General features: G+C 42.2%; 1 protein-coding gene across 14 annotated transcripts in view; it reads left to right on the top strand.

Annotated features, from left to right (window-relative positions):
* Nucleotides 1-25,406, top strand: part of LOC140494195 (centrosomal protein of 164 kDa-like) — a 209,979-nt gene that overhangs the window by 167,207 nt on the left and 17,366 nt on the right. For all 14 annotated transcript variants that reach the window (XM_072593326.1, XM_072593325.1, XM_072593324.1 and 11 more), the window contains 10 exons: nucleotides 700-916; nucleotides 2,731-2,808; nucleotides 4,956-5,075; nucleotides 7,390-7,512; nucleotides 7,944-8,087; nucleotides 10,389-10,472; nucleotides 16,095-16,163; nucleotides 17,202-17,386; nucleotides 21,910-22,036; nucleotides 23,055-23,116. In XM_072593326.1, coding sequence (XP_072449427.1) covers nucleotides 700-916; nucleotides 2,731-2,808; nucleotides 4,956-5,075; nucleotides 7,390-7,512; nucleotides 7,944-8,087; nucleotides 10,389-10,472; nucleotides 16,095-16,163; nucleotides 17,202-17,386; nucleotides 21,910-22,036; nucleotides 23,055-23,116 — 1,209 coding nt within the window. The remainder of the gene's footprint in view (nucleotides 1-699; nucleotides 917-2,730; nucleotides 2,809-4,955; nucleotides 5,076-7,389; nucleotides 7,513-7,943; nucleotides 8,088-10,388; nucleotides 10,473-16,094; nucleotides 16,164-17,201; nucleotides 17,387-21,909; nucleotides 22,037-23,054; nucleotides 23,117-25,406) is intronic.

Genomic DNA, 25,406 nt, shown 5'->3' with positions numbered 1-25,406 from the left:
ACAGCTGGCTACCAGTGGTGAAGTGATTAAAATCAGGGTATTGAAGATGTTGGACTTGGATGAATGCAGATATGAGTCTTGAAAGGCTGAAAGAGGTTTAATGACTCTAGTGAAGAATTGGAAAGCATGGGTGGGAATCTGGAGAACAAGTCTCCACTGATTGGAGTCTTACCTTTCACAAAGAAAAATGGCTCTGATTGTCAGAGGTCAGTCATCTTGGCTCCAGGATATCTTGCAGGTGTTCCTCAGGGCAATGTCCCAGACAGCTGCTTCATCAATGAACTTCCCTCCAGCATTAAGGTCAGGATTCAGGATTTTCACTGATGACTGTACAATGCTCAGCACCAATCAAGCCTTCTCAAAATTCCGCATGCAGCCAGACCTGGGTAATACTTTAGGTTGACACGTGACATGTAACATTCGTACCACACAGATGCCAGACAATGACCTTGTTCAATGACATAGAATCTAATCATTGAATCTTGATGTTCCGTGGCATTAACATCACTGAATCCCTAACTACCAAACACGATTTTTCTCTAACACAGGGTGGCATGCGAACGCAAGCATCGTGTTATAGAAGAACTAACCGTATGCTGATCAAAGTGACAAGTGAACAGTGGTTGGGTAATAACCTTGGTGGCCTTCGAAGATATTGATTTAATGCTGGTTAGAATGCCTTTATTTTCAATATTCCAGGGCAGAGAATGAGGCTACACTACAACAACTTAGAGATGAATTGAGATCACAGCAGGCTACCGAACAGCAAAATTTGGAAGCCAAAAAATGTGCTGTTCTGGAGCAGATGAAGAAGGAGGCAGATGAAATCTTGAATAAAGAGAAAGTTGCTCTGGAAAAGAAGAAAGAGAACGCTCTTAATGAGCTGAGGGAACAGTTAGAAAAAGAAATAACAGAGGTAGGCCTCAGTTCTTGTCTCCAAATTTGTTGAACTGACCTTGAATATCTGATGCTAACAAAAAAGAATCAATGCTGCTGAACTTATGATAGCATTAGAAAAGCTCAACAGATGTGACAGCATCTGTGGAGAGAAATCAAAGTTGGGTCCAGTGACCCGAGTGTTCTGAAGAAGGGTCGCTCGACCCAAAAGGTTAACTCTGATTTCTCTCCACAGATGCTGCCAGACCTGTTGAGCTTTTCCAGCAGTTTCTGTTTTAATTTTTGATTTACAGCATCTGCAGTTCTTTCGGTTTTTATGTGATATCACTTACTGTGTCCCTGAATGCTGAGTGCCTATGTTAATTTGGAAGAAAGACTGCCATCCAAGAAAGAAAAACAGGTTCTTCTAAAATTAATTGAAAAATGACACTATTTACCAAAGTGTTGACTATTAAAGTCATTAATTCAAGGTGGTAGATTGAGATTGTGGTTATAGTTTTATGATCCAATTTTTTTCAGAATAATTAATAAATGTTTTCTTACCAACCACAGTATTTTCACATGAACTTCAAGTTGATAGAGATAGTTGCTTTGAGAATGGAATAATCCTCAAAGCTAATTCTAACTTTGGGAAAATACATCAAAATGAGGCTGATTTCCTTTGTGTCCTTTAGTGTTTATATCCTTCTTGTTTGGAGCTTGCAATGACTTTATCTTGTTTCAGTTGGATAATGCAATACCTCAGAAGTATTGTCCTGTACCTAGAGCATGGGTTTGATTAGTAGAACATTCATTGCAATTTCGTCCAGAGTTGTACCACTTCTGTGAATGCTCATGAAAAACGATTGAACATTTCAATCTATAGGCAAAAGTTACAGACCGTGCTGCAAGCAGCTTGTTATGGAATGGTTACAACACGGGGTACCGAAAAGATTTTCTGCTAACGTACAGTACTCTCATGGTTTAATGCATCGATGTACAAAGATTTAGTGTTGAAATTTTTGTCGAAATTAGGGGAGGCAATGGCCTAGTGGTATTATCGCTGGACTGTTAATCCAGAGACCCAGAGAATGTTCTGGGAATCCAAGTATGAATCCAACCATGATAGATGGTAAAATTTGATTTCAATAAACATCTGTAATTAAGCGTCTAATGATGACCTTGAATCTGTTGTCAGTTGTTGGTAAAACCCATCTGGTTTGCTAATGTCCTTTACCTGGTCTGTACTACATATAACTGCAGACCCACTATAACGTGGTCACCTCTTAACTGCACTCAAGGCACTTAGGAATGGACAATAAATGTTGGCCTAGCTGTTAATGCCCAGATTAATGAATAAATAAAACAAAAAGAGTATTTGGTTTTCTGCAAAATCCAAGCCTTATTCAAATGTTTAGTCCAGGATTCCATCCCAACTGGATGCTGTCAACTGATCATTTTCAATATCTGTTGTTGCAACCAGATCCCAGGACATTTCTATTCCTTTCTTGATCTCCTATTTGTAGTTTTACTAGCTCTGTATAGGTGTGACATTCCAGAATTTCTGTCCAGACAACCCACTGAATTTCCATCAGCAGTCCATTGTACGTCCATTTTTTAAAAGAAAGCACGTGCTGGAATTAAAGGTTTGAAATGTCTACAGACATTCACAGCTATAATCTGTGGGAAAGCATAATCATTATTCAAGTCAACAGTAGTAGCATAATCACTATCGTGGCATATTCACTTAAGGCATGCTTTGTGCAGTGTTTTATAACTGTTTATATATATACACTGGGTGGAATTTTCTTTTCAGCTACTTGTTTATATATTATAACTTTATTTCCCCTGCAGGAGCTGGAGGAGCTAAAGAACAAACACAGTAGTGACCTTCAAGGACTGAAAACAACAACTGAGGAAAAACATCAAGAAGTGAGTTATAAAAGAAAAAGGATATATTTCTTTCCATAGACAGAATCCAATTCACAACGCTAGGGCAGCTGATGGTGGGGGGGGGTTAATTGAATCAGAAAATCTGTTTTACACAAGCGAAGAGGAATCTCTCCACATGATTCTTTACTTTATCCTGGTCCAAGTTCTGCTGTACTTCAAATGACATAAGAATTAAACCCCAGGGTGACCAGATGGAGGGACACCCCATGGTGCATCAAAAATAATGAGCACACGAGCTGTTAGTACTCAGTGTACATCACAGACTTTGCGAAATGAGTTCTCCAAACTTGAGTGTTTCTGCACTTGTTAATGATGATTTTTTTTTGTACACTCTTCTGTTTGTACAACTCTGCGGAGCTACCTTATCTAAAGGCCTACATTTTTCAGTCTTTTTTGGTGCTTCTTGTCCCACTTGTCAATTTGATGAGAAAGTCAATCCTATCTATCCCTGTGCTTATTTTAGAACGGGTGGGTGGATGCGCATCAGATTTGTCTAGGCTAACAAAATATCCCACATTAGCCCTCACCCCCGTCCCACTCCCATGGGATGCAGATAACCTTTCTACTCAGCACATTCTCAGAAAGCCACAGATGAAGTCAGAATGCAGCAATTAATGCCCAGTGCACTGTAAATTGTGCTCCTGCTGATTACTGTATCTTTCCAGATTCTAAATTATTTTTATATATAATATCAACAAAAACAGAAAATGCTGGTGAAACTCAGCAGCTCTGGCAGCATCTGTGGAGAGAGAAACAAAGTTAATGTTTCAAGTCCGATTTTGACTCTTCTTCAAAACTGTTCTTATATAAATGATGCAACTTTTCAACTGTGCTTAAGTTGTAGATCTTACCACTAACTAGTTTGTGGGTTCAGGTTCCACTCTAGATACTTGAATGCAAAATCGAGTCAAACACTTCAGTACAGTACTGAGGGAGTGGTGCATTGTTCGAGTTGCTGGCTTTTAGATGTGGTGTTAAACTGAGGCCAACATCTAAAACTAGTCATTATTACATTGCTGTTTATGGGGACTTGCTGTGTATAAATCACCTGCTGTATTGCCTACTATAAACAGAAAATCATAAAAAGTAGGAGCAAGAATAGACCATTCAGCCCCTCAAGCCTGCCCTGCCTTTCTATAAGATCATAGCTGCTCTGCTCCAGGCCTCAACTCCTCTTCTGTGATAGTTCATTCAAGTAGTGGAGTTAAGGGGACAATTATTGCTACATAATATAGACAAAGTCACAGTTAAGAGAAGGTTCAGTGCACACAAGAGATGGAAGGGAATATCAGGATATGATGGCTGTGTGAAATGCTGCATTAAAGTTGGCTGAGGCTTGTAAGGAATTTAAAGTGCAGTATAGACTAGTTTGTGCAGAACATTCTGATTCTATGCAAATTCGGTTGATTCTGTATAAAGGATGTGCAGTAAACCATTTGTCTGATGTATTTTACAGCTGATGCAACAGAAATTGATGGAAGTGTGAGAATTAGACTATAAATAAATTACCATTATCTCTAACAAGTTCTTCCTTTTGATTATTCTGTGATATGACCAATTATTTTTGATTTCACTGTGAAAATTGATGAGTTCAAACAAATTATTTTGGAAGGTTTGGTGATGCTCATGGTATAGCAAAGTTGATCTGACATTAACTGTTCGCATGTATTATTAAAGTGAAGTCATCTTCCAATGCCAGTAATGTTAATTCAACTTCCACTTTTTTGGGATCGACTTGTTCCTCCAAACCATTTATGTTATCCTCATGCATTGTCGAAATGAGATACACTGGGAGAATCTATTAGGACATGTTAAGAGAGTGCAGAGCAAAATATCATTGACGGAGAGGCAATGGAACATTTGCATTCATAATTTGCTAAGTGTCAGATGACCAGTAAAATACTATCAATATTGAGGAGTGATCTCCCTCATTCGCAATTGCATTCAGTAAAAACAAAATGCATCAGTATTGACCCTCCAAAGAAAGATGTCCATTGCTCATAGAGCTCTATTTGAATATTCAGGGCCCGACGATCAACACGAGACCAAATTGAAGATTTAACAAAGCTAACCAGTTACGTCATTACTCTAGTGTTTAAACTATTCATTTCTGCTTCTGTTCCAAGCTACTTTCTAATCTTCGGAAACAGATGGCCGATGCCCACAATAATGAGGAAGCCCAGCTACAGCGAGACCTTCAGAAAGTACAGAAGAAAGTGCAACAAATTGCAGACTATGAGCGAGAGGTCAGCAGCCATGTGTTCTCTGAACTCCTCTGGAAAGGACTTATAACATTTGATAATGCATTTGAATATTTTTCGCAGGAATTTTAAGTATAAAAAAGTCCCTGAAAATGCTCTTTTAAAAAAAAAACCATAAAATTGTACAGACTTTGTGTGGTTATGCAATTTTTGGACAATTGACTGCCATTGTGTAATAACAAATTGATCTCTGCAGCCCCTGTGGAATTCTAGTAAGTGTGTTGTGTAGCTGCAGATTCATTTGCATCTTGCTGGATTTTAAAGATTAATTAATAAGAATTGGGCCATGTCCTTCAGGACTAGTCTTGCAGACCAATTAGGCTATATACAGACCTGTCTCACATAGTGGCCATTCTGTGAGTTGCGCTGCACCTTTCCCCTCTTTCAAAGCACTGAAAATGCATTTTATAGATCAAATAGATTTTCTTTCTTGTGATGTTCAAGGCAGTAGCCTATGAAGTATTTTCAAGAAGTGAGTCAAATGTTACATTCATCCTTAACACTGGATGCGTGAATATGGCTTTGTGGCTCTGCATCATGGAACCAAACAGAAATTGCCTCATCTCCTCCTATTTGTGCTGGCCTTAGAACTCCTAGTGAAATGCCAGACATCCACAGAGTACAGGCTGAAGAAACTCCAAAGTAAAACATAGAACCACTTCACCCTATTTTACAACCCCACTTATCAAAGCGTCATTGATTTTGGACAATTATAGGGTATAAGCTCAACTAGTCTAGAGTGTGGTGCTGGAAAAGTACAGCAGATCAGGCAGCACCCAAGGAGCCTCAGATGCTGCCTGACCTCTTGTGCTTTACCAGCACCACACTCTCGACTCTGATCTTCAGTGTCTGCAGTCCTCACTTTCTACTATAAGCTCAACTGGTTGAATAGAGACCATGCAGTAGAAAGTAGACAGCTTTCAGGTGTAGAATCTATTCATAAATATTCAATGGCACATAAAGAAAGGGTGAGGTAATTTTTTTAGGTATCTGGAAAGGGCACTTAAATGGATCTTGGGACCCTTACAAGCCTCAAACCAGAGGCCTAAGACCTGCTTTAGTTGGTTTCTCAAAGTTGGTCTGTTCTGAGCAGACTAGGCAGCTCAATCACTCCGGGTTTAGACATGGTCCAACAAGTAACTGATTCCAAAAAGGCAAGTCATGTTGCTGTTGTACAGTTGACATGAAGCCACGAGCAGAAGGAACATCTGTCCTGCTCCACAACAATCCAAAGATGTGCAGGTCCCAAGTGAATTGGCCATGCTAAATGGCCCATAGTGTTAGGTGCATTAGTCAGGGGTAAATATAGGGTAGGGGAATGGATCTGGTTGGATTCTGTTTAGTGGGTCAGTGTAGACTTATTGCGCCGAAGGGCCTGTTTCCATACTATGGGGAATCTAATCAATCCTGATTGCTGCTACCATCCAGAAAACTTCATCCTCCCAGCACTTACCTGGGAGGGCTACTGGCACGTAATCAGAAAATCATCTGCTTTAAATAGTTGAGCAACCTCTATAATGAAATGACTAATTTCCATAATTATGTCCCTTACTGTATATCACTTCTTTCCCTGCTCCCTGGTACCACCATGAAACAGCGTAATCAAATAGGGTAGTTTGACCACATGACATCTAGATATGGGAAAAGTCTGGGCTGTGGAGCTGGATTGGGTGGCTCCATCAAAGGCCAGTGCAGCACAATGGGCCATATTCTGTGCTGCAGGATTCAATGTGACAGGACAAGCACTTGAAATGAAAATGCTTGTCCAAATACTCCATGTATTCCAACTGAGACCGATTAAGATTACAGCCCAAAGGTTCTGAGACCTGGCCAGTTACATTGTCCTATTCCTTTAGGAAGGCAACAAGCTGCAAGTATGCCCCAGGCACTTCCATATGGAGGTGGAAGGAAGGTCTTTCGAACATCAGGCAAAACACTGGACAGCTCTGATCCAAGACTCTTCCTGCAAAACTAATGACTGGATATGTAAATTAGTATCTCACTATCCACTCCTTTGCCCAACAACCACATTAGAAGGTGTCATTACATGCACATTTATGCTTTGCTAACATTTAGACTTTTCTGATAACTCATCAAAACATGCTTCTGCATTGATGCACTTTCTTCCATAGTTTTACATTGATTTTATTATTTAAAAGAACTGTATTAAACCTGATGTTGGGCACCGTTTAGTTCTGTACATACCTGTAAATCTTTCTGTACATTCCATCTCATCACACATCAGTAATGAAGGATTACTGGCAGTAAATGAGTTAAATTGTGTTATTGTTGTTTGTAGTTGAGTGATTTACTGCAAGACAAACGAGAGGAAGTCGAGAAAGATCATGAATGGAAAATGGAACAAATTAAACAAGAACATAAACAAACCATGGAGAGAATTAGGGAGAAGTATGAAGAAGAGGTGAGCTAAGCAGAATTTCACCTTTCAGCTTGCTACTGTAATTCCCATCTAGATTTTAAAATATTTAAGATTTTCACGATTTGAAGTTTAGCTACTTCGATTAAGAGTAAAGCTTCACATAGATGTTGGGATCATAAAGTTGGCCTTATTTCATTCGCTAATTCTTACATTTCTCCATGTCTGTGCTGACAGGAGGGGAGTATACAGTTGTTCACAGTAAATAGTTGCCTGATTAAAGATGCTGCAAGCAGCCAAAGAATAGCCATCAGATTTGATTTAATTCACCATGATCCCATTTAGTTGTACTCCAATCCATTTTATTTCTCTACATAAAAATTGAAATGAAAAAGACTCTTGCATTCAGACACCATATTTCCACATCCATCACTTTGCTTGTCCTGATCAATGTATTCATTGATTACCATTGTTAGGAGAGGCAGCAGAGAGATAGACTCCTGAAGCAATTACAGGAAGAACATGAACGATTAACTCAGTTCCATGAGCGTGAACTATCGGAGCTTCGTCAGGAATTGGAACAGCATCTTGATGAGTTAAGAAAATCACACAGAGAGAAAGTAAGTGAAACAACAGCTGTGTGCAATGATTTGCCAAATCGTTTTGGATTATAAGGTGCAAAATATGCAGATATGTTCAAGGCGATTTGGAGGCTCTCCTGGAGGTCAGTACATTCCTCTCATTAAGTCCTCAAAATACCATTACCATCTGCAGGAACCAAGTGAACATTGACCCACACAACATCGCCAGAGAAGGTGGAGTAATTCCTGTGCACTTTGCATCAACTAGATTTAGTTGTTTTAGGCACTTTTTAAGTAACTAATTGGCAAGTCCGAATATGTCCTGGCAATACTGTCTTACTTAAGAGAGAGATCATTCCTTTGGAATGCATATCAATATTCCAACTTTATTAACAGTGCAGTTGCAATGTCAATAAACTTCAGGGATCTAAACTTTCCAATGCTGTGCCAGGAACAGAGTTCTGGAGACAACATTTAGGAGAATTGAGTCTGCCACTGCAACTGCGGCCATGCATGATTTCTCAACCAATGATTTTACAGCAAAATAAACAATTACATATAGGACTTATTAACACTGAATAATTATTCAAATTACTTCTTCACCCAAAATTTTAAGAAACTGTCCACTGTGCAGTCATCTGGGATCCTGGGGGCTTCCTTGAAGACTGGTACAATTGTGACCCACTGCCAAAAGAAATTAGTGCTCTTTGGTTCATAGATTTTAGCAGGGAACATTTTTTCGCTGTCCCAACTCTTCAGACCCATTTAGCTTCTATCTTCCAATTAAAAATAACTGCTGAAAATATACAAAGGCAAAGTACAGACTGAACCAAACCTCCTCGAAATATATTAAGAAGACAGCCAAGACCTTAACTTTTTCTTATTTTAAAGGTAAGTCTAAGGCGTTGCATTCCAGATGCAATTCAATTGGTCAAACTACTCAACTTACAATAAAACACACTTTGTCTTTGCACTACAGTTAAAATAGAGAAAACATAAAAATAAAATTTTAAAAATTGATTTACGTGTAACTATTTATAAATAGATATTTTACTAAGCATTTCAAAACTACTGCTAATTGACTATGCCAAAAAATGTGGTGCTGGAAAAGCAGAGCCGGTCAGGCAGCATCCGAGGAGCAGGAGAGTCGACGTTCTTCATCAGGAATGTGATTGCTACATTTTTTGACTCTGATCTCCAGCACCTGCAGTCCTCATTTTTTCCCTGCTAATTAACTATTCCAGTGTAGTAACATCCCATAAACACACCCTCGACAAAGGCAAATTCAGTAAAATAGATTATCTCAGGTGCAATTCGAGCAGCAAGAAGAGAATCCCAGCCTTGAGCTGGAACAGAGACAGAAGAAGAGCTTCCACATCCAGCTTCAAAAACCCAGCAACTGCTAACAGTTAAAACTAAAGGTCCAGGTTCTGGGACCTTGACCCTATCCACTTAGGCTGCTTCTATTGTTCCAACTTTTAAAAAAAACAAAGCCTCACAAGCTGTTTGCTTTATTGACTTTGAGCACATCGCCCTGTTGTCTCTCTCTCCACTTTTTCTCATTTAAAAAAAGAGCAAAATATACCTCTTAAAGTCATAGTATCAACACAAAAATAATGCAGATGTTGGACACCATTGACCAGAAGTTGAACTGGACCAGCCATATAAATACTGCAGTCACAAGAACAGGTGAGAGACATCAAGTGTACAACTCACCTTCAGATGCCCCAAATTGTCTACCAGACACAAGTCACAAGTGTAAAGGAAGGCTCCCCACTTTCCTGGCTGAGTACAGTTCCAATAACACTTGAGAAGTTGGATACCATCTGGGGCAAGCAGTCTCTTGGCTTTCTCTGTGTTGAATTTTAAAATCCTGTTTCGTAATTATTGCATGAGTCTGTTTTCTCTGAAAGACATCCCACAGATTTGTAGGAATACCTGTCGCAAAGCTCTTTTATATTTTTTTTTCTCTCCCACCATTGTATAGAAGCTTTTCATAGCATCTTGAATTTCACATTGCCTTTTGCCATAAAAGTCGTTTTCCATTACCATGGGAAAGTCCCTGCTGTTTACACTACACTTAAAGTGCCACACTTTGTTGTGGGTGTGAAACAATTCCAAAATAGGAAAGCTATTCATTGACCTTGAGCTGAAGCTTTATAATCTTTATAACTGCCCTTTAACTGATGTCCATTTAGTAAGGATTTCCCATTACCTAAATTTTCCTACTTAGAGGAGAGTTCTAAAGGTGGACAAAACTTAACAGTTGAACAGTAGAAAATCTGTTTATGCTCGAGTTATATAAGTAACACGTTTTCTGACTTATTCATGCATCTGCAGGAATTGAAAGTTCAGGAGGCTGAGGAACAGCTGGAGATGAGAATCAAGGATCTAAAAGCAAAGTCCAATCTGCTGCAGAACGAGGTAAGTTAGACACCCAGGGCTGAGCAAAGCAGAAAAGGAAAACATAGTAAAAAACAAACCAGTTCAGTCTCAGCGTGGCGGTTTCTTAATCTCGAAGCCATATTACCAACCATTTGTTTCAAAAAAACCAAAACAAGGCTTTACCTGTTATTTGTAATAACCATTACAAATTCATGGGGCCATCAATGAGTCATAAAGTATAGTGTGTTCTGGGCAGCATGGTGGCTCAGTGGTTAGACTGCTGCTTCACAGTACCAGGGACCTGGGTTCGATTCCAGCCGCGGCAATTGTCTGTGTGGAGTTTGCATATTCTCCCTGTGTCTATGTGGGCTTCCTCCCACAGTCCAAAGATGTGCAGGTTAGGTGCATTAGTCAGGGGTAATTGTAGAGGTTTGGGTGGGTTACTTTTAGAATGGGTGGCACAGTGGTTAGCACTGCTGCCTCACAGCGCCAGAGACCCGGGTTCAATTCCCGCCTCAGGCGACTCTCTGGAGTTTGCACGTTCTCCCCGTGTCTGCGTGGGTTTCCTCCGGGTGCTCCGGTTTCCTCCCACAATTCAAAAATGTGCAGGTTAGGTGAATTGGCCATGCTAAATTGCCCATAGTGTTAGGTGAAGGGGTAAATGTAGGGGAATGGGTCTGGGTGGGTACGCTTCGGTGGGTCGGTGTGGACTTGTTGGGCCGAAGGGCCTGTTTCCACACTGTAAGTAATCTAATAACTAGGATTTTGCAAAAAAAAGGAGGCATGTCTTTTCCTAATTCATGTGCAAGAAATAATTTGTATCTATTTCAGAAATTAAAAAAACAGAAAATGCTGGAAGTGCACAGTGTATCTGTGGGGAAAGAAAATATTAATGTTTCAGGTCAATTACCTTTAATCAGAACATGAAGGTGTCAGAGATGAATAGCTTTAAAGCAAGTAAAAAATCAGCAAAATATATTTGTGGAAAAAAGATGAGAGCGACAAGGTCTGTAATAAGTGTAAGGCCAAAGTGTTTCAGAGACAGGTGGAATCACGGAAAATGAAGGGGGGAATGTATGAAAGATAAAGAAATAATTTTCAACGAAGTCTCAACCAGAGTGGATGCAAGAGGACCAGTAGCTGTGATATGAAGTAGAAAGTGTGAAGCTGTTCATTTTGGAAGCAAGAACAAAAGGGCAGATTATTATTTAACTAGAGAAAACTGCAGAAAGCTGCAACACAAAGTGACTTGGGAGTACTTGTGCACAAAACACAGAAAGTTAGCACAGAAGTACAGCAGCTAATCAGAAAGGCAAATGGAATATTGGCCTTTATTTCTAGAGGGTTGAAAGTAAGAGTAGGGAAATCTTACTGCAAATGTACAAGATGCTGGTGAGACCATATCTGGAGTACTGCAAGCAGCTTTGGTCTTATCTAAGGGAAGATCGCATTTCAGAGGAGATTCACTAAGATTATCCCACTATGGAAGGATTGTCTTATGAGCAAAGGCTGAACAGGTGGGGATTCTCCTCACTGAAGTTTAGAAGCATGAGAGTTGACCTCATTGAAGCATGAATGATTCTTAAGGGACTTGACATGGTAAATGCTGAGAGGATGTTTCCCCTCATGGGAGAGTCCAGGACCAGATTGCGTAACCTCAGAACTAAGGGATGCCAATTTAAAACCCAGATGCGGAGGAATTTCTTCCCTCAAGGCTGAAATAGGCATATAGATTCTTGAACAGTAGGGAGAATCAAAGATTATGGGGAAAGGGCAGGAAAGTGGATGATGTGAGGAAAATATGATCATGAGCAGGCTCAAGGGGTCAAACAGCCTACTTCTGTTCCTATTTCTTATGGCCTTATATTTAGATGTTCAGCATGTGTTCAATAAGGTACTACATGTAAGGCTACTTAATAAGATAAGAACCATGATGTTGGGGGTTGTATATTGCATGGACACAGGAGGATTTGCTTACATACAGAAGGTGAAAATTTGGGATAAGGGATGCATTTTCTAAATGGCAAGCTGTGACTAGTGGGATATCATAGAGATCAATTATTTATAATATATATTCATGATTTGGATCAGGGAAGTGAATGTACGATAGCCAAGTTTGCTGATGACACACAAATTAATGGAAAGCAACTGATGACAATGACACAAAGAGTCTACAGAGGAATTGACCGGAAGAGGAGCCTAGCAGGAAAGACAGTTGAACCGCACTGGCAGGAGTTTCTGGGAGTAACTCAGGAGACACAGCAGAGATTCATCCCGAGGAAAACGAAGCTTGGCACAGGGAGGATGAGGCAACCATGGCTGACTAGGGAAGTCAGGGATAGTATAAAAGCAAAAGAGAAAACCCATAATGTGGTGAAGGCCAATGGGAAATCCAGAGGATTGAGAAGCTTACAAAGACCAACAGAGGGCAACAAAAAAAGAACTAAGGAGGGAGAAGTTTAAATATGAGGGGAAGCTAGCCAGTGATATAAAGGAAGACTGTAAGAGTTTCTTTCAATATATGAAGGAGAAAAAAAAGGCAAAAGTGGACATTGACCCCTGGAAAATGACACTGGAGAGATAGTAGCGAGGAACAAGCAAATGGCTGAGGAACTGAATAATTACTTCATGTCAGTCTTCATGGTGGAAAACACGAGTATTATTCCAAAATTCAAGCGAGTGAGGGGCAGAGGGGAGTATGGTGGCCATCACCAAGGAGAAGGTACTAGAAAAACTGAATGGCCTGAAGGTGGATAAGTCACCTGGACCAGATGTACTACACCCCAGACTTCTGAGGGAGATAGCTGAAGAGATAGCGGAGGCATTAATAGTGATCTTTCAGGAATCAGTAGAATCAAGGAGGGGACTAGAGGACGAGAAAATTGCTAACTTGACCACCCCTGTTTTAAGAGGGAGTAAGGCAAAAGACAGACAATTACAGACCAATTAGCCTAATCTTGGTTGTGGATAAGATCACAATGGAATCCATTGTGAAGGGTGAGATTTCTGAATACTTGGAAGTGTATGGCAAAATAGGGCAAAGTCAGCATGGTTTCATCAGGGGGAGCTCACGCCTGACAAATCTGCCAGAATTCTTTGAGGAAGTAATCAGCAGGTTGGACCTAGGAGGGTCAATGAATGTTATCTACCTGGATTTCAAGAAGGCCTTTGACAAGTTGACACATAGGAGGCTACTGAGTAAGGTAAGGGCCCGGGGTGTTGGAGGCAAGGCCTTGTTGGAGGCTAGCATGGATAGGAGCTTGGCTGTCTGGCAGAAAGCAGAGAGTGGGGATGAAAGGGTCCTTCTCAGGATGGTAGCCAGTGACAAGTGGTGTTCCGCAAGACCCAGTGTTGAGCCACAGCTTTTCACTTTATATATTAATGATCTGGATGAAGGAACTGAGGGCATTCTGGCAAAGTTTGCAGACGATGCAAAGATAGGCAGGGGAACAGGTAGCATTGAGGAGGCAGGGAGGCTGCAGAAGAATTTGGACAGGTTAGGAGAGTGGGCAAAGAAGTGGCAGGTGGAGTACAACATTGGAAAGTGTGAGGTCATGCACTTTAGTAAGATGAATAGAGGCATAGAGTATTTTCTAAATGGGAAGAAAATTCAGAAGTCTGAAGTGCAAAGAGACTTGGTTGTTTTCATCCAAGATTCTGTCAAGGTAAACTTTCAGGTTGAGTCAGTAGTTAGGAAGGCAAATGCAATGATGGTATTTATTTTGAGAGAACTTGAATATAAAATCAGGGATGTACTTCTGAGGGTCTATAAGGCTCTGGTCAGACTACATTAGGAGTATTATGTGCAGTTTTGAACCCCATATCTCAGGAAGGATGTACTGGCCCTGGGAGCATGTTGAGACGAGGTTGACGAGAATGGTCCCAAGAATGAAAAGCTTAACATATGAGGAACACTTGAGGACTTTGGGATTTTACTCAAAGGAGTTCAGAAGGATTAAGGGGGCTCTAATTAACACATATGGAATACAGAATGGCCTGGACAGAGTAGATGTTGGGAAGATGTTTCTATTGGTAAGAGAGACATACCAGAGGGCATAGCCTTAGAGTAAATGGAGATAAGGAGAAACTTCTTCAGCCAGAGAGTGGTGAATATATGGAATTCATTGTCACAGAAGGCTGTGGAGGCCAGGTCATTGAGTATATTTAGGACTGAGATGGATAGGTTCTTGAGTATCAAGGGGATCAAGGGTTATGAGGAGAAAGCAGGAGAATGGGGTTGAGGAACTTATCAACCATGATTGAATGGCGGAGCAGACTCAATGGGCTGAGTGGTCTAATTTCTGCTCCTGTGTCTTATGGGCTTATGGATATAGAGAGGTTAAGTGGTCAAAACTTCAATAGATAAGATATAATGTAGGAAAATGTGAGGTTGTGTACTTTGCAGAAAGCACATTATTTAAATGGAGAAGAGGACAGAAGACCGCAGCACCAAAAGGTTAGGAAGAGGTTAGGCAATGGAGACTGTCTGAACAAAGTTCATGGAATCCCTACAGTGTGGAAGCAGGCCATTTGGCCCACTGAGTCCACGCCAACCCTCCAAAGAACATCCCATCGAAACCCACCCTGCTACCCTATCCCAGTAACCCTGCATTTCCTATGGCCAATCCACCTAGCCTGCATATCTTTGTACTGTGGGAGGAAACCAGAGCACCCGGAGGAACTGCATGCAGACATGGGAAGAATGTGCAAACTACACACAGCCAGTTGCCTGAGGATGGAATCAGACCTGGGTCCCTGGCACTGTGAGGCAGCAGTGCTAACCACTTAGCCACCGTGCCATCCTGTTCATTAAGTTCTGTATGCATTGGAGTTTAGAAGAATGTGATTTGACCTTATTGATACATATAATGTTCTTTGGAAGGTTGAATGGTAGATACAGGGAGGTTTTGTTTGTGGGAGAGTCTAGGTTCAGAGAACATCATCTTAAAGTAAGAAGTCACCTATTTAAAACAGCAGGTGAGGAATTTCTTATCTCAGAGGTTAGTGAATTTGTGGAATTCTTTACTGCAGAATTAATTAAAAGTTGTGTCATTAAAATTATATTCAAGGCTGAGATAGACAAATCTTTAATCAGTAAAGGAATGAAGGGATATGGAGAAAAGGCAGGAAAGAGCTGTTGAAGATTATCAGATCAGCCTTGATCTTATTGAATAGTAGAGCTGAATGGCCTATTTTCTGCTCCAATGTCTTAGGGCTCTGTGGTCTCCATGACTAATTTTCAACCAAATCAGGGGGCTGTTTCAGCATCTTTCTGCTATTTATTAAAATAACTTTCCAATACCTTTTGCATTTAAGCTTTCAAAAGATAACAATGAATGGGATACCCTAATCTTCGTATATACATCGAGAATGAACCTTTGTCAATTGCTGCACTGCATTGTTGAAACATATTGAATATCAGCAGTAGTCGAGAGTGTGGTGCTGGAAAAGCACAGCAGGTCAGGTGGGAGAATCGATGTTTCAGGCATAAGCCCTTCATCAGGAATAAGCCCTTCATCAGAAATTAATCAGCCCTTGAATATCAGCAGTAGCCAAAGCAGCCCATAGTTGACAGCTGTTTGTGGGACAAATACAGCTATGTCCTCAAATTTTGAATTAATAAAACCAGGCAGTTAACTTTGAGATTTGAACTGTTTCCAGGAAATGTCATTGAAATTGAAAAGGCAACAACTTCATACTGAAGAAAAGCAGTTGGAAAAGGACCATGCTGTAAGTATACAACTGATTGTTGAATTTCTGCACGATCTGAACTGCATGTTGAGTGGTAACAGATCAGAGTCAAAAAGTGTGGTGCTGGAAAAGCACAGCCGGTCAGGCAGCATCTGAGGAACAGGAGAATTGATGTTTCGAGCATAAGCTCTTCATTAGAAATATGCGCTATCTGCAGTCCTCACTTTCTCCTAGTAACAGATCACCCAAAGGGTATTTGCATGTAAGCCGGTGCTCAAACCAATTTATTTTTTTCCAATGATTGATCTGGCATCCGTTTATACCAATTTCTGTTTCTTTAGATTGCCAGGGTTCATGTTTTGTTCTGCCTATCATTGGGCAAACCTTTGTGCATATATGGATGGGAAAGTATTTTCAGACTTCCACCATCATCATCACAACTGCAAGATGGAGAAAGTTGGACTGGATGTTAAGTTTAAATAGGAACCCAAACCCCAGTCCAGTTATAACAAGAATGGTCTCCTTGTCTACGGTCGCTCCTCTGGACATCCTGCTTCTCCTTCACTCTCAGCTGTTATACTCTGTTATATATTCCCTCCCCAGCAACCAGTCCCCAGAATGCCAGCTGTAATTCTTTGAATAAAAGAGTTCTGATGAAGAGTTACTGGACTCAAAACACTAACTCTGCTTTCTTCCTGCTGGTGCTGCCGGACCTGCTGAGTTTCGCCAGCAATTTCTGTTTTCGTTGCACTTTTTTGAACACTAGCTTTCCTGCCCAGAAATCTGCTGAGCAGAGAACCTAATTTAAATACAAATGCTAATAAGATGCGCCCTTGAAATGTAGCAAGACCTCTGTGCTCCTGACTTTTCCAGATTTCCCACTACAAACATGAATTTCCATATCTTCCTCACCTTCCTATAAAAGTTTAGAAACAAAATAGCACGGATGCAAAATTATTAAGTGTAGCTATGTGGATTTTTAAATGTTGATCATAAATTTTTCCCTTCAGGTAAGTGTTTCAAATTTTTGGAATTTTTTTTTGTGTTCTGTGCATTTTTCTTTTGGTCCTCATGCAGGAAATCCTTCTGTCACGACCAAATAAACAAGAAGTAGAACAAGCAAAGCGTGAGCACTCCACATTGCAGGATTCAATCCGGAAGGCTCACCAGAACCTGGATAAGCTACAGGACCAACAAGTGGAACTGCAACTAGAGGTTGACACACTCAGGAAAGAAAGCCAGCAACTCCAGCATAAACTTAGGTAACTTGCTTTTGTTCAGCAGAGATTGAAAGAAAGAAGTGCTCGGACTTCACCAAAGAATAGCAAGTTCTGAATCTTATGCTTTTTTTTTGGCCAAGTCTAAGTTATGGCAAGTTTTTTTGGATGGTATGTTTGCCACAATACCTTGAAACTTTTCTCTCTATAATCTTACCGAACTCACCTTATTCGTTACCGTGTGGCATCTCTCACCTCTGCTTTCTTGCAGCAATGTGCCACTTAGCAGTATTCACCCAAAGACCACATCACTTGATTACACGTTGTCTTTTAAGAGTGCAGTGCACTCAGATGGGCACTGGCTTTTCAAATCTGCCCTACTCATTGATGGGCAACATGGTGGAGAAGGGAAAGGTTTGAATTTTTCCAATAGGGCTGTGGACATCAGTGGATGGAGTAGTGCAAAGGAAAGCATTTCTGTTCCTGGAGGAACAGCAGGGGAGGCCATGCCGCCAGCCTAGCCTGCCATTGCTAACTGATTCACTGCCAGGATACAGAAGAATGGCTAGCAATGCAGGAGGAAGGTCATTAACATCTGTTCTGCCAGGTAAGTTCTGCAATGGGATGCAATGACCCTCATTGCCCAGAAGCTGCAACAGTGCAGTGAGTCATGGGACTCTCTGTCTGCCTCCATGGTCAGGTTGATGGCTGTCATGGAAAGCCAGGCCCAGCCACCATCGGGGCTGCTGGAGAGGCACACATACCTACACTCCATCTCCCAGCTATTCTTCCCTAGGACCGAAGGCATGGCAACAGGGAGAAGTGGAATGTTGATTACAATTGCCCTTTGCCCTTCAGTTTCTGTAGATGGACACGTTGGACTGACTGTGGCCTAGGACTGGCATGACTGGTCAGCCTCAGGCAAGATGTGCCCAGACCCCTGACTTGTGCCTATACACCTTCATGACTACATAAGCCCTACCCCCTTACCAGAAGTCTGGGGGTTACCGTCTTAGAGCCAACGGACTGACTATGGCCCATTCCCTGGACTGCAGTGGCATGGATCTGCAGACCAGACACCGTGACTGGGGCTAATTTTCTAGACTGGTATGGGAGTCTGCCCTTGACATACTGTGCCAGGACCCCTGGCTGAGGGCTGCCTCCATGGACTTCAGTGAGGACTACTTCCTTAAGACTTTGAGATTTGCCGCTTGCTTGCTGTGTAATATGCTGGCACGCAGAGCAGGTGTGAGATTTTTTTAAAATTAATTTGTCGGATTAGTGTCACTGGCTGAACCAGCATTTATAGCCCGTCCCTTGCTCCCCTTGAGAAGATGGTGATGAGCTGCCTTCTTGAACCGCTGCAGACCACCTGCTGTGGGTTGACCAACAATGCTATTAAGGAGGGAACTCCAGGACTTTGATCCAACAACTGTGAAGGAACGGTGATATATTTCCAAGTCAGGATGGTGCGTGGCTTAGAGGTGGTGGTGTTCCCATGTAACAGCTGCCCTTGTCCCCCTCATTGGTAATGGTCATGTGTTTAGAAGGTGCTGTATGAGGATCTTTGGTGAATTTCTGCAGTGCATCTTGTTGAAAGTACACACTGTTGTTACTGAGCATCAGTGGTGGAGGGAGTGGATGTTTAGAACATAGAACATTACAGCGCAGTACAGGCCCTTCGGCCCTCGATGTTGCGCCGATCAAAGCAGACCTAACCTACACTAAGCCACTATCCTCCATATACCTATCCAATGCCCGCTTAAATACCCATAAAGAGGGAGAGTCCACTACTGCTACTGGCAGGGCATTCCATGAACTTACGACTCGCTGAGTGAAGAACCTACCCCTAACGTCAGTCCTATATCTACCCCCCCTTAATTTAAAGCTATGCCCCCTTGTAATAGCTGACTCCATACGTGGAAACAGGTTCTCACTGTCAACCCTATCTAACCCCCTAATCATCTTGTACACCTCTATCAAGTCACCCCTAAACCTTCTTTTCTCCAATGAAAACAACCCCAAGTGCCTCAGCCTTTCCTCAAAGGATCTTCCTACCATACCAGGCAACATCCTGGTAAACTTCCTCTGCACCCGTTCCAGTGCCTCCACATCCTTCCTATAGTATGGCGACCAAAACTGCACACAATATTCCAGATGCGGCCGCACCAGAGTCTTATACAACTGCAGCATGACCTCAGGACTCCGGAACTCAATTCGTCTACCAATAAAAGCCAGTACGCCATATGCCTTCTTCACTGCACTATTTACCTGGGTGGCAACTTTCAGAGATCTGTGTACATGGACACCAAGATCCCTCTGCTCTTCCACACTACCAAGTATCCGACCATTAGCCCAGTACCCCATCTTTTTATTACACTTATATTATCTCTTTGTGGGTATGATGCCAGTCAAGCAGGCTGCTTTGACCTGGATGGTGTCAAGCTTCTTGAATGTTGTTGGAGCTGCAGCTGTCCAGGCAAGTGTAAAATATTCCATCACACTCCTTGTAGATGATGGACAGGCTTTTGGGAGTCAGGAGGTGAGTTACTCACCGCAGTATTCCCAGCCTCTGACCTGCTGTGATTATGTGGTGAGTCCAACTGAGTTCCTGGTCAGTGGTAGTCCCAGGATGTTGATAGTGGAATGATTCAGTGATGCTAATACCATTGAATGACAAGGGGCGGTGGTTATATTGTCTCTCATTGGTGATGGTTATAGTCTGACATTTATCTGGTGTCAATGTTACTTGCCACTTATTAGCTCAAACCTGGGCATTGTCCAGATCTTATTGCATTTGAACACTTGCCAATGGGGCCTTTGCATATTGCCATGGCTGAGGACTGTTTAGCATCAATGCAGGCTGCCTGTTTCTGTGACAGCACTAATTGGCACAATATGGCAAGGATGGGATGCTTTAAGCATGTAAGTAGGCACTAAGTGAGTGAGCACTAAAAAATCAAACCCTGAGATGTAGCTTGGCCCTGTCTGAGAGCTGGCTGGGTGCCTGCGCTCACAGTGTCCCGGCTACAGCCTTTCAGTGATAGATGCTGGTGCTCCCTGCTATACAAGTCTGCCCTTTCGCACTGCCTTCCAAGAACTATGCCAGGATGATCATGATGGGTTGGCAGATGCCAGTGTCCACCGACAATGGATGAATGCAGCTGGTGCCTTTGAATTGTGTCCTGAGATGATATTGCTCAGTGTCCAGCATGGATGTTGTTCAGAGAAAGTGGCCAGTTGAGTCTGCCAGGTAGAAGCTCTGATTTCCTGCAACTTTTTCTGACATCCGTCACGTTTGGTGAATTGGATAAAGTGGGAGTGTGAAAATGCACAGGGTGAGTTGTGGTTTATAACAGGGTATTTAATCAGAGTTCATCCTTGTCATTTTGCATCTCCCCTCTGCCAATTGACAATCTTACCACACTGCTTGGGAAAAGCAAAAAAGATAGTGCAAGATCATTTTGACATTATGATGGGTATCGCTGCATTCTCACCCAATTTTGCCACACATCTTGCCAAGGATGCGTTGCTCAGACCTCTGCAGGACTTTGCTGAAATATTGAGGATCAGCCTCTGTAATGTAGAGGTCAGTCCACCAGAGAACAACAGTACCACCCTCATCATCAGGCTTAATTGTAAATTCAGCATTGGATCTGAGATCATAGGATGCAGTCAGTTCACAAGGAGACAGATTGGAATGGGTAGGAGGGCAGAGCAATTGAGATGACCAATGTCACGTCGACAATTCTCAATGAACAGATTGAATGCAGGTAAAAGGCTATAGGAAAGGGGTCAAGGTGGAGGAAGAATGATAGTGGTGGACAAAGGAGTCTGTGAGACAGGACAAGAACCCTTAACCAAAGAATGGGCACAGAGGCGAAGGTGATGGAAGAAACATTCAACATTATGTCCTGCCTGAAATCTATTGTGGTGGAGATGCAGAGGGATAAAACTGAGACCTTTGCTGACTACAGAGCGTTCAGCTTTGGAGAGCAGAAGGTCAGGAGGGACAGCAAATACACCACAGGAGATGGGGTTGTGAGAGGGGCTGGAATCAGAGGGAAGGGGAGGAAGGTTCCAGGGGGTGTGGGTTTCCGAGTTGCTGCATTTTGTTGCAGATTTGTCATTATAGTGCGTAATCCCATCTCTCAGGAATGGCCACAAAGCATTTCAAATATAGCAAATTAATTCGAAGTGCAATGTCTGAAGTAATTCTGTGGAAAATGCAGAAATCATTCTATTCATAATAAACTTCTGCAGTATCAATGAGATGAATGCCTAGTTGATCTGATCTTGGTGATTTTGGTTGAAGGAGGAATATTTACCAAGGCAGCAGGAGAATTGCCTTCACTTCTTCAAGTGACATTGAAATATAAGGTCTGTCAGAAATGTGCAAGAAAAGTCTTAGAATAACATAGCATTTTTAAAATGCTTTATTTAAAAAAAAGATTAGACTATATTACAAAATGCTCCACAATCACAATTACTTGTGTTGTATTAAGATGTGACATCTATAGCCAAACAGTACTTAATGCAATTTAATTCTAAGAAGTACAATTTTGCAGTGAGTTGGAGGTGACAATCAAAAAGAAACAAGAGATGCTAAAGGAAGTGCCTGTAATCAACGGAACCTCTGGTGGTGCAGAAGAGGATGAACTTCATATTGAGGATTTAAACCTACACGTTAAACCGGTGAGAATGAAATTTTAAAGCAAATGTGACCCCTTTTTAAGCCCTGTATTTTTAAAAATTGAGCCTTATTAATCCAGAAAGACCAAGTTTCTTAAACTTTTATACCCTCACATTTTGCCATATTTCTCAACTGATGATCAGACTTGTACATTTTGCAGTTTTATGGGTTTCAGAGGTTTGGAGTTCTATACTGTCTTATTAATACTGAATTTAGACATTTTCTTTGGTTCCCATTCAGTGAAAGGATATCAGTAATAAAAATGAAAAGTGCTCAAAATAGATAGCAGAATCTTAGAAATGGGTGGAAATGCTCAGATTTTGTAAGGAGATCGTTCATTAGAGTTGGCACTTTTTCAAATTTTCAGTTTCTCAGTTTTCTTTTAATTCTGTTCACAAGGAAGTATTTTTGCACATGTATCGTTGCTATCAGTATCAAGCTCTCCTACTTCATTTGTGGCACAGTCAAATGAAGGTCAGAACTATTACTACCTTTACACCTAGCCTCAGAAGGGAAATATTCCCTCAGTTACCACGGCAGCGTTTGTCATTTCTGAAATTATCCACTCTTATGGCCTGCCTAGGTAAGATTGCTAGTTAAAATACTGGGTTTAGCTGAATTGTGGTCACTTTAGTGCTACAAACCCTGACCAAATAATTAATGGACTGAAACTGTCAGAGCAGTACACTGGTAAGATAGGAACCCTATTGAACTCTTCAATTCCTGGACTATCAAAACAGGCAGTTTTGAGGAACTGGATTTCTGTACTGTATCCATGCAATGAATAAAATTACTTTGGGTTTGCTTATTTCTCTGACTTCTCATCTGTTGTATGAAGATTTATTGCTGAGAGATCATAATGCAGCTGTCCATTTCTTGTTTATGCATGTTTAACATTGTCTAAAATATTAATTTTTAACGTTTCAGACAAGCATTCCAACAGCTGGTTTATTTAATAGTCAATTGTAATTTGCCACAAAATCCATTTATAAATTGTTTCATTTGTTTCAACATCTTCAGAATCCAAATCGCAGCAGCTCCCCAGTTCTCAGAACTGAAGATGAGGAAGTCAGCATGGATAAGTAAGTGGGGAATATGCAGCAATTTCAGACCACTTTGCTTCCTGTCATGTCTTCGAATCACGTAATTGTTACAGTGCAGAACGAGGCTGTTTAGCCCATCATGTCAGCACTGGCTATTCCACTTTTGATGTTCAGAAGTAAAAAAGCGAATAAAGTTATTGTGTATGTTTTTAACAGCAATTTTTATATTCGAAGAGTGTGGTGCTGAAAGAGCACAGCCGCTCAGGCAGCATCCAAGGAGCAGGAGAATCGACATTTCGGGCATAAGCCCTTCATCAGGAATGAGGGTGTGGCCCAAGGGGGCTGAGAGATAAATGGGAGGGGAGTGGGGCTAGGGAAAAGGTAGCTGAGAATGTGATAGGTAGATGAAGATGGGGGTGAAGGTGATAGGTTGGAGAGGAGGGCGGAGTGGATACATGGGAAGATGGACAGGTATGACAGGTCAAGAGAGTGGTGTCAAGTTGAAAGTTTGGATCTGGCATAAAGTGGGAGAGGTGAGATGAGGGAACTGGTGAAATCGACATTTATTCTGTGTGGTTAGAGGGTCCCAAGGTGGAAGATGAGGCGTTCTTCCTCCAGTCGTTGGTTGACTAGGATTTGGCCATGGAGGAGGCCCAGGACTTGCATGTCCTTGGCGGAGTAGGACGAGGAGTTGAAATGGTTGGCCACAGGGAGGTGCGGTTGTTTAGCATTTATGTTCCAGAGATGTTCTCTGAAACATTCCACAAGTTGGCTTTCTGTCTCTCCAATGTAGAGGAGACCACACCGACAGCAAAGGACACAGTAGAGGAGGTGTATGAATGTGCAGGATAATCTCTACCAGATGTGGAAGGATCCTTAGGGGCCTTGGATGGAGGTGAGGGGGGAGGCATGGCCGCAGGTTTTACACCTCTGTGGTGGCAAGGGAAGGTGCCAGGAGTGGAAGATGGGTTGGTGGGAGGTGTTGACTAATGAGGAGTCACGGAGAGAATGGCCTCCACAGAGCTGGAAAAGGAAATATATGTCCGGTGGTGGGGTCCGACTGTGGGTGGCTGAAATTGCGGAGGATAATGTGTTTTATTCAGAGATTGATGGGGTGGAAGGTGAGGAGCGGGCTATCCTTGTTGCACTTGGAGGGATCGGGTTCAAGGACTGAAGCAGTCTATGAAGCAACAGGCTATCTGGGATGTTCTGGAATGGATTTGATCCTCCTGGGAGCAGATGTGGAGGAATTGGCAGTAAGAGATAGTGTTCTTGCGGGGTGGGGTGTTGGTTGTGGGAGGAGGTTTAGTCCAGGTAGCTAGCGAGGCAGTGGGTTTGAAGTGATGTCTGCATTGAGTCGATCAAGGAAATTGAGATGGAGAGGTCCAGTAAAAGAAGGGAGGTGTCCGAGATGATCCAGGTGAACTTGAGGTCAGTGTGGAAGGTGATCATGAATTTGATGAACTGTTCAACCTCCTCATGGGAGCACGAGGTGGTGCTGATACAGTCATCGATGTAGCAGAGGAAAAGGTGGGGAATGGTGTCGGTGTAGCTGCAGAAGATGGACTGTTCCACATACCCGACAGAGGTAGGCTTAGCTGGGGCCCATGTGGGTTCCCATGGCTACCCCTTTGGTCTGAAGGAAGTGAGAGGATTTGAAGAAGAAATTGTTGAGGGTGATGACCAGTTCAGCCAATCGAATGAGTACAGTGGAAGGGTACTGGTTGGTTCGGCAGGAGAGGAAGAAACGGAGGGCTTAGGGGGCCCTCATCATGGCAGATGGACATGTACAAGGACTGAATGTCCATGGTGAAGATAAGTGTGTAAAGTTTGGGTAAGACTCTCCCTCCCATTCTGCCAATTTCACATATGTCCTGAGCCTCTTCCATGGCCAAATCCTAGCCACCCAACAACTAGAGGAAGAACACCTCATCTTTCGCCTTGAGATACTCCAACCACATGGAATCCATGTCAATTTTGCCTGTCTACCCATTTCCCGTACATCCACGTAACCCCGAGCTAACCCTCCAACTCGGCAACACTCTCTTGAACTGTCCTCCCCGTCCATCTTCTTTCCCACCCGTCCGCTCCACCCTCTGCTCTGACCTATCACCATCACCCCACACCTTCATCTACCCATCGCCTTCCTAGCTACCTTCACCCAAGCCCCACCCCCTCCCATTTATCTCTCAGCTCCCTTGTGTCCCCCCATCCCCCATTCCTGATGAAGAGCTTATTCTTGAAATGTCGACCCTTCTGCTCCTCAGATGCTGCTTGGTTAGCTGTGCTTTTGCAGCACCACATTTTTTTGACTCATTGGAAGGCCTCT

The sequence above is a fragment of the Chiloscyllium punctatum genome, chromosome 23, assembly GCF_047496795.1.
Source record: "Chiloscyllium punctatum isolate Juve2018m chromosome 23, sChiPun1.3, whole genome shotgun sequence".
Classification (NCBI taxonomy): domain Eukaryota; kingdom Metazoa; phylum Chordata; class Chondrichthyes; order Orectolobiformes; family Hemiscylliidae; genus Chiloscyllium; species Chiloscyllium punctatum.
The sequence above is the reverse complement of the archived record's forward strand: the minus strand, read 5'-3'. Positions and strand labels throughout refer to the sequence as shown.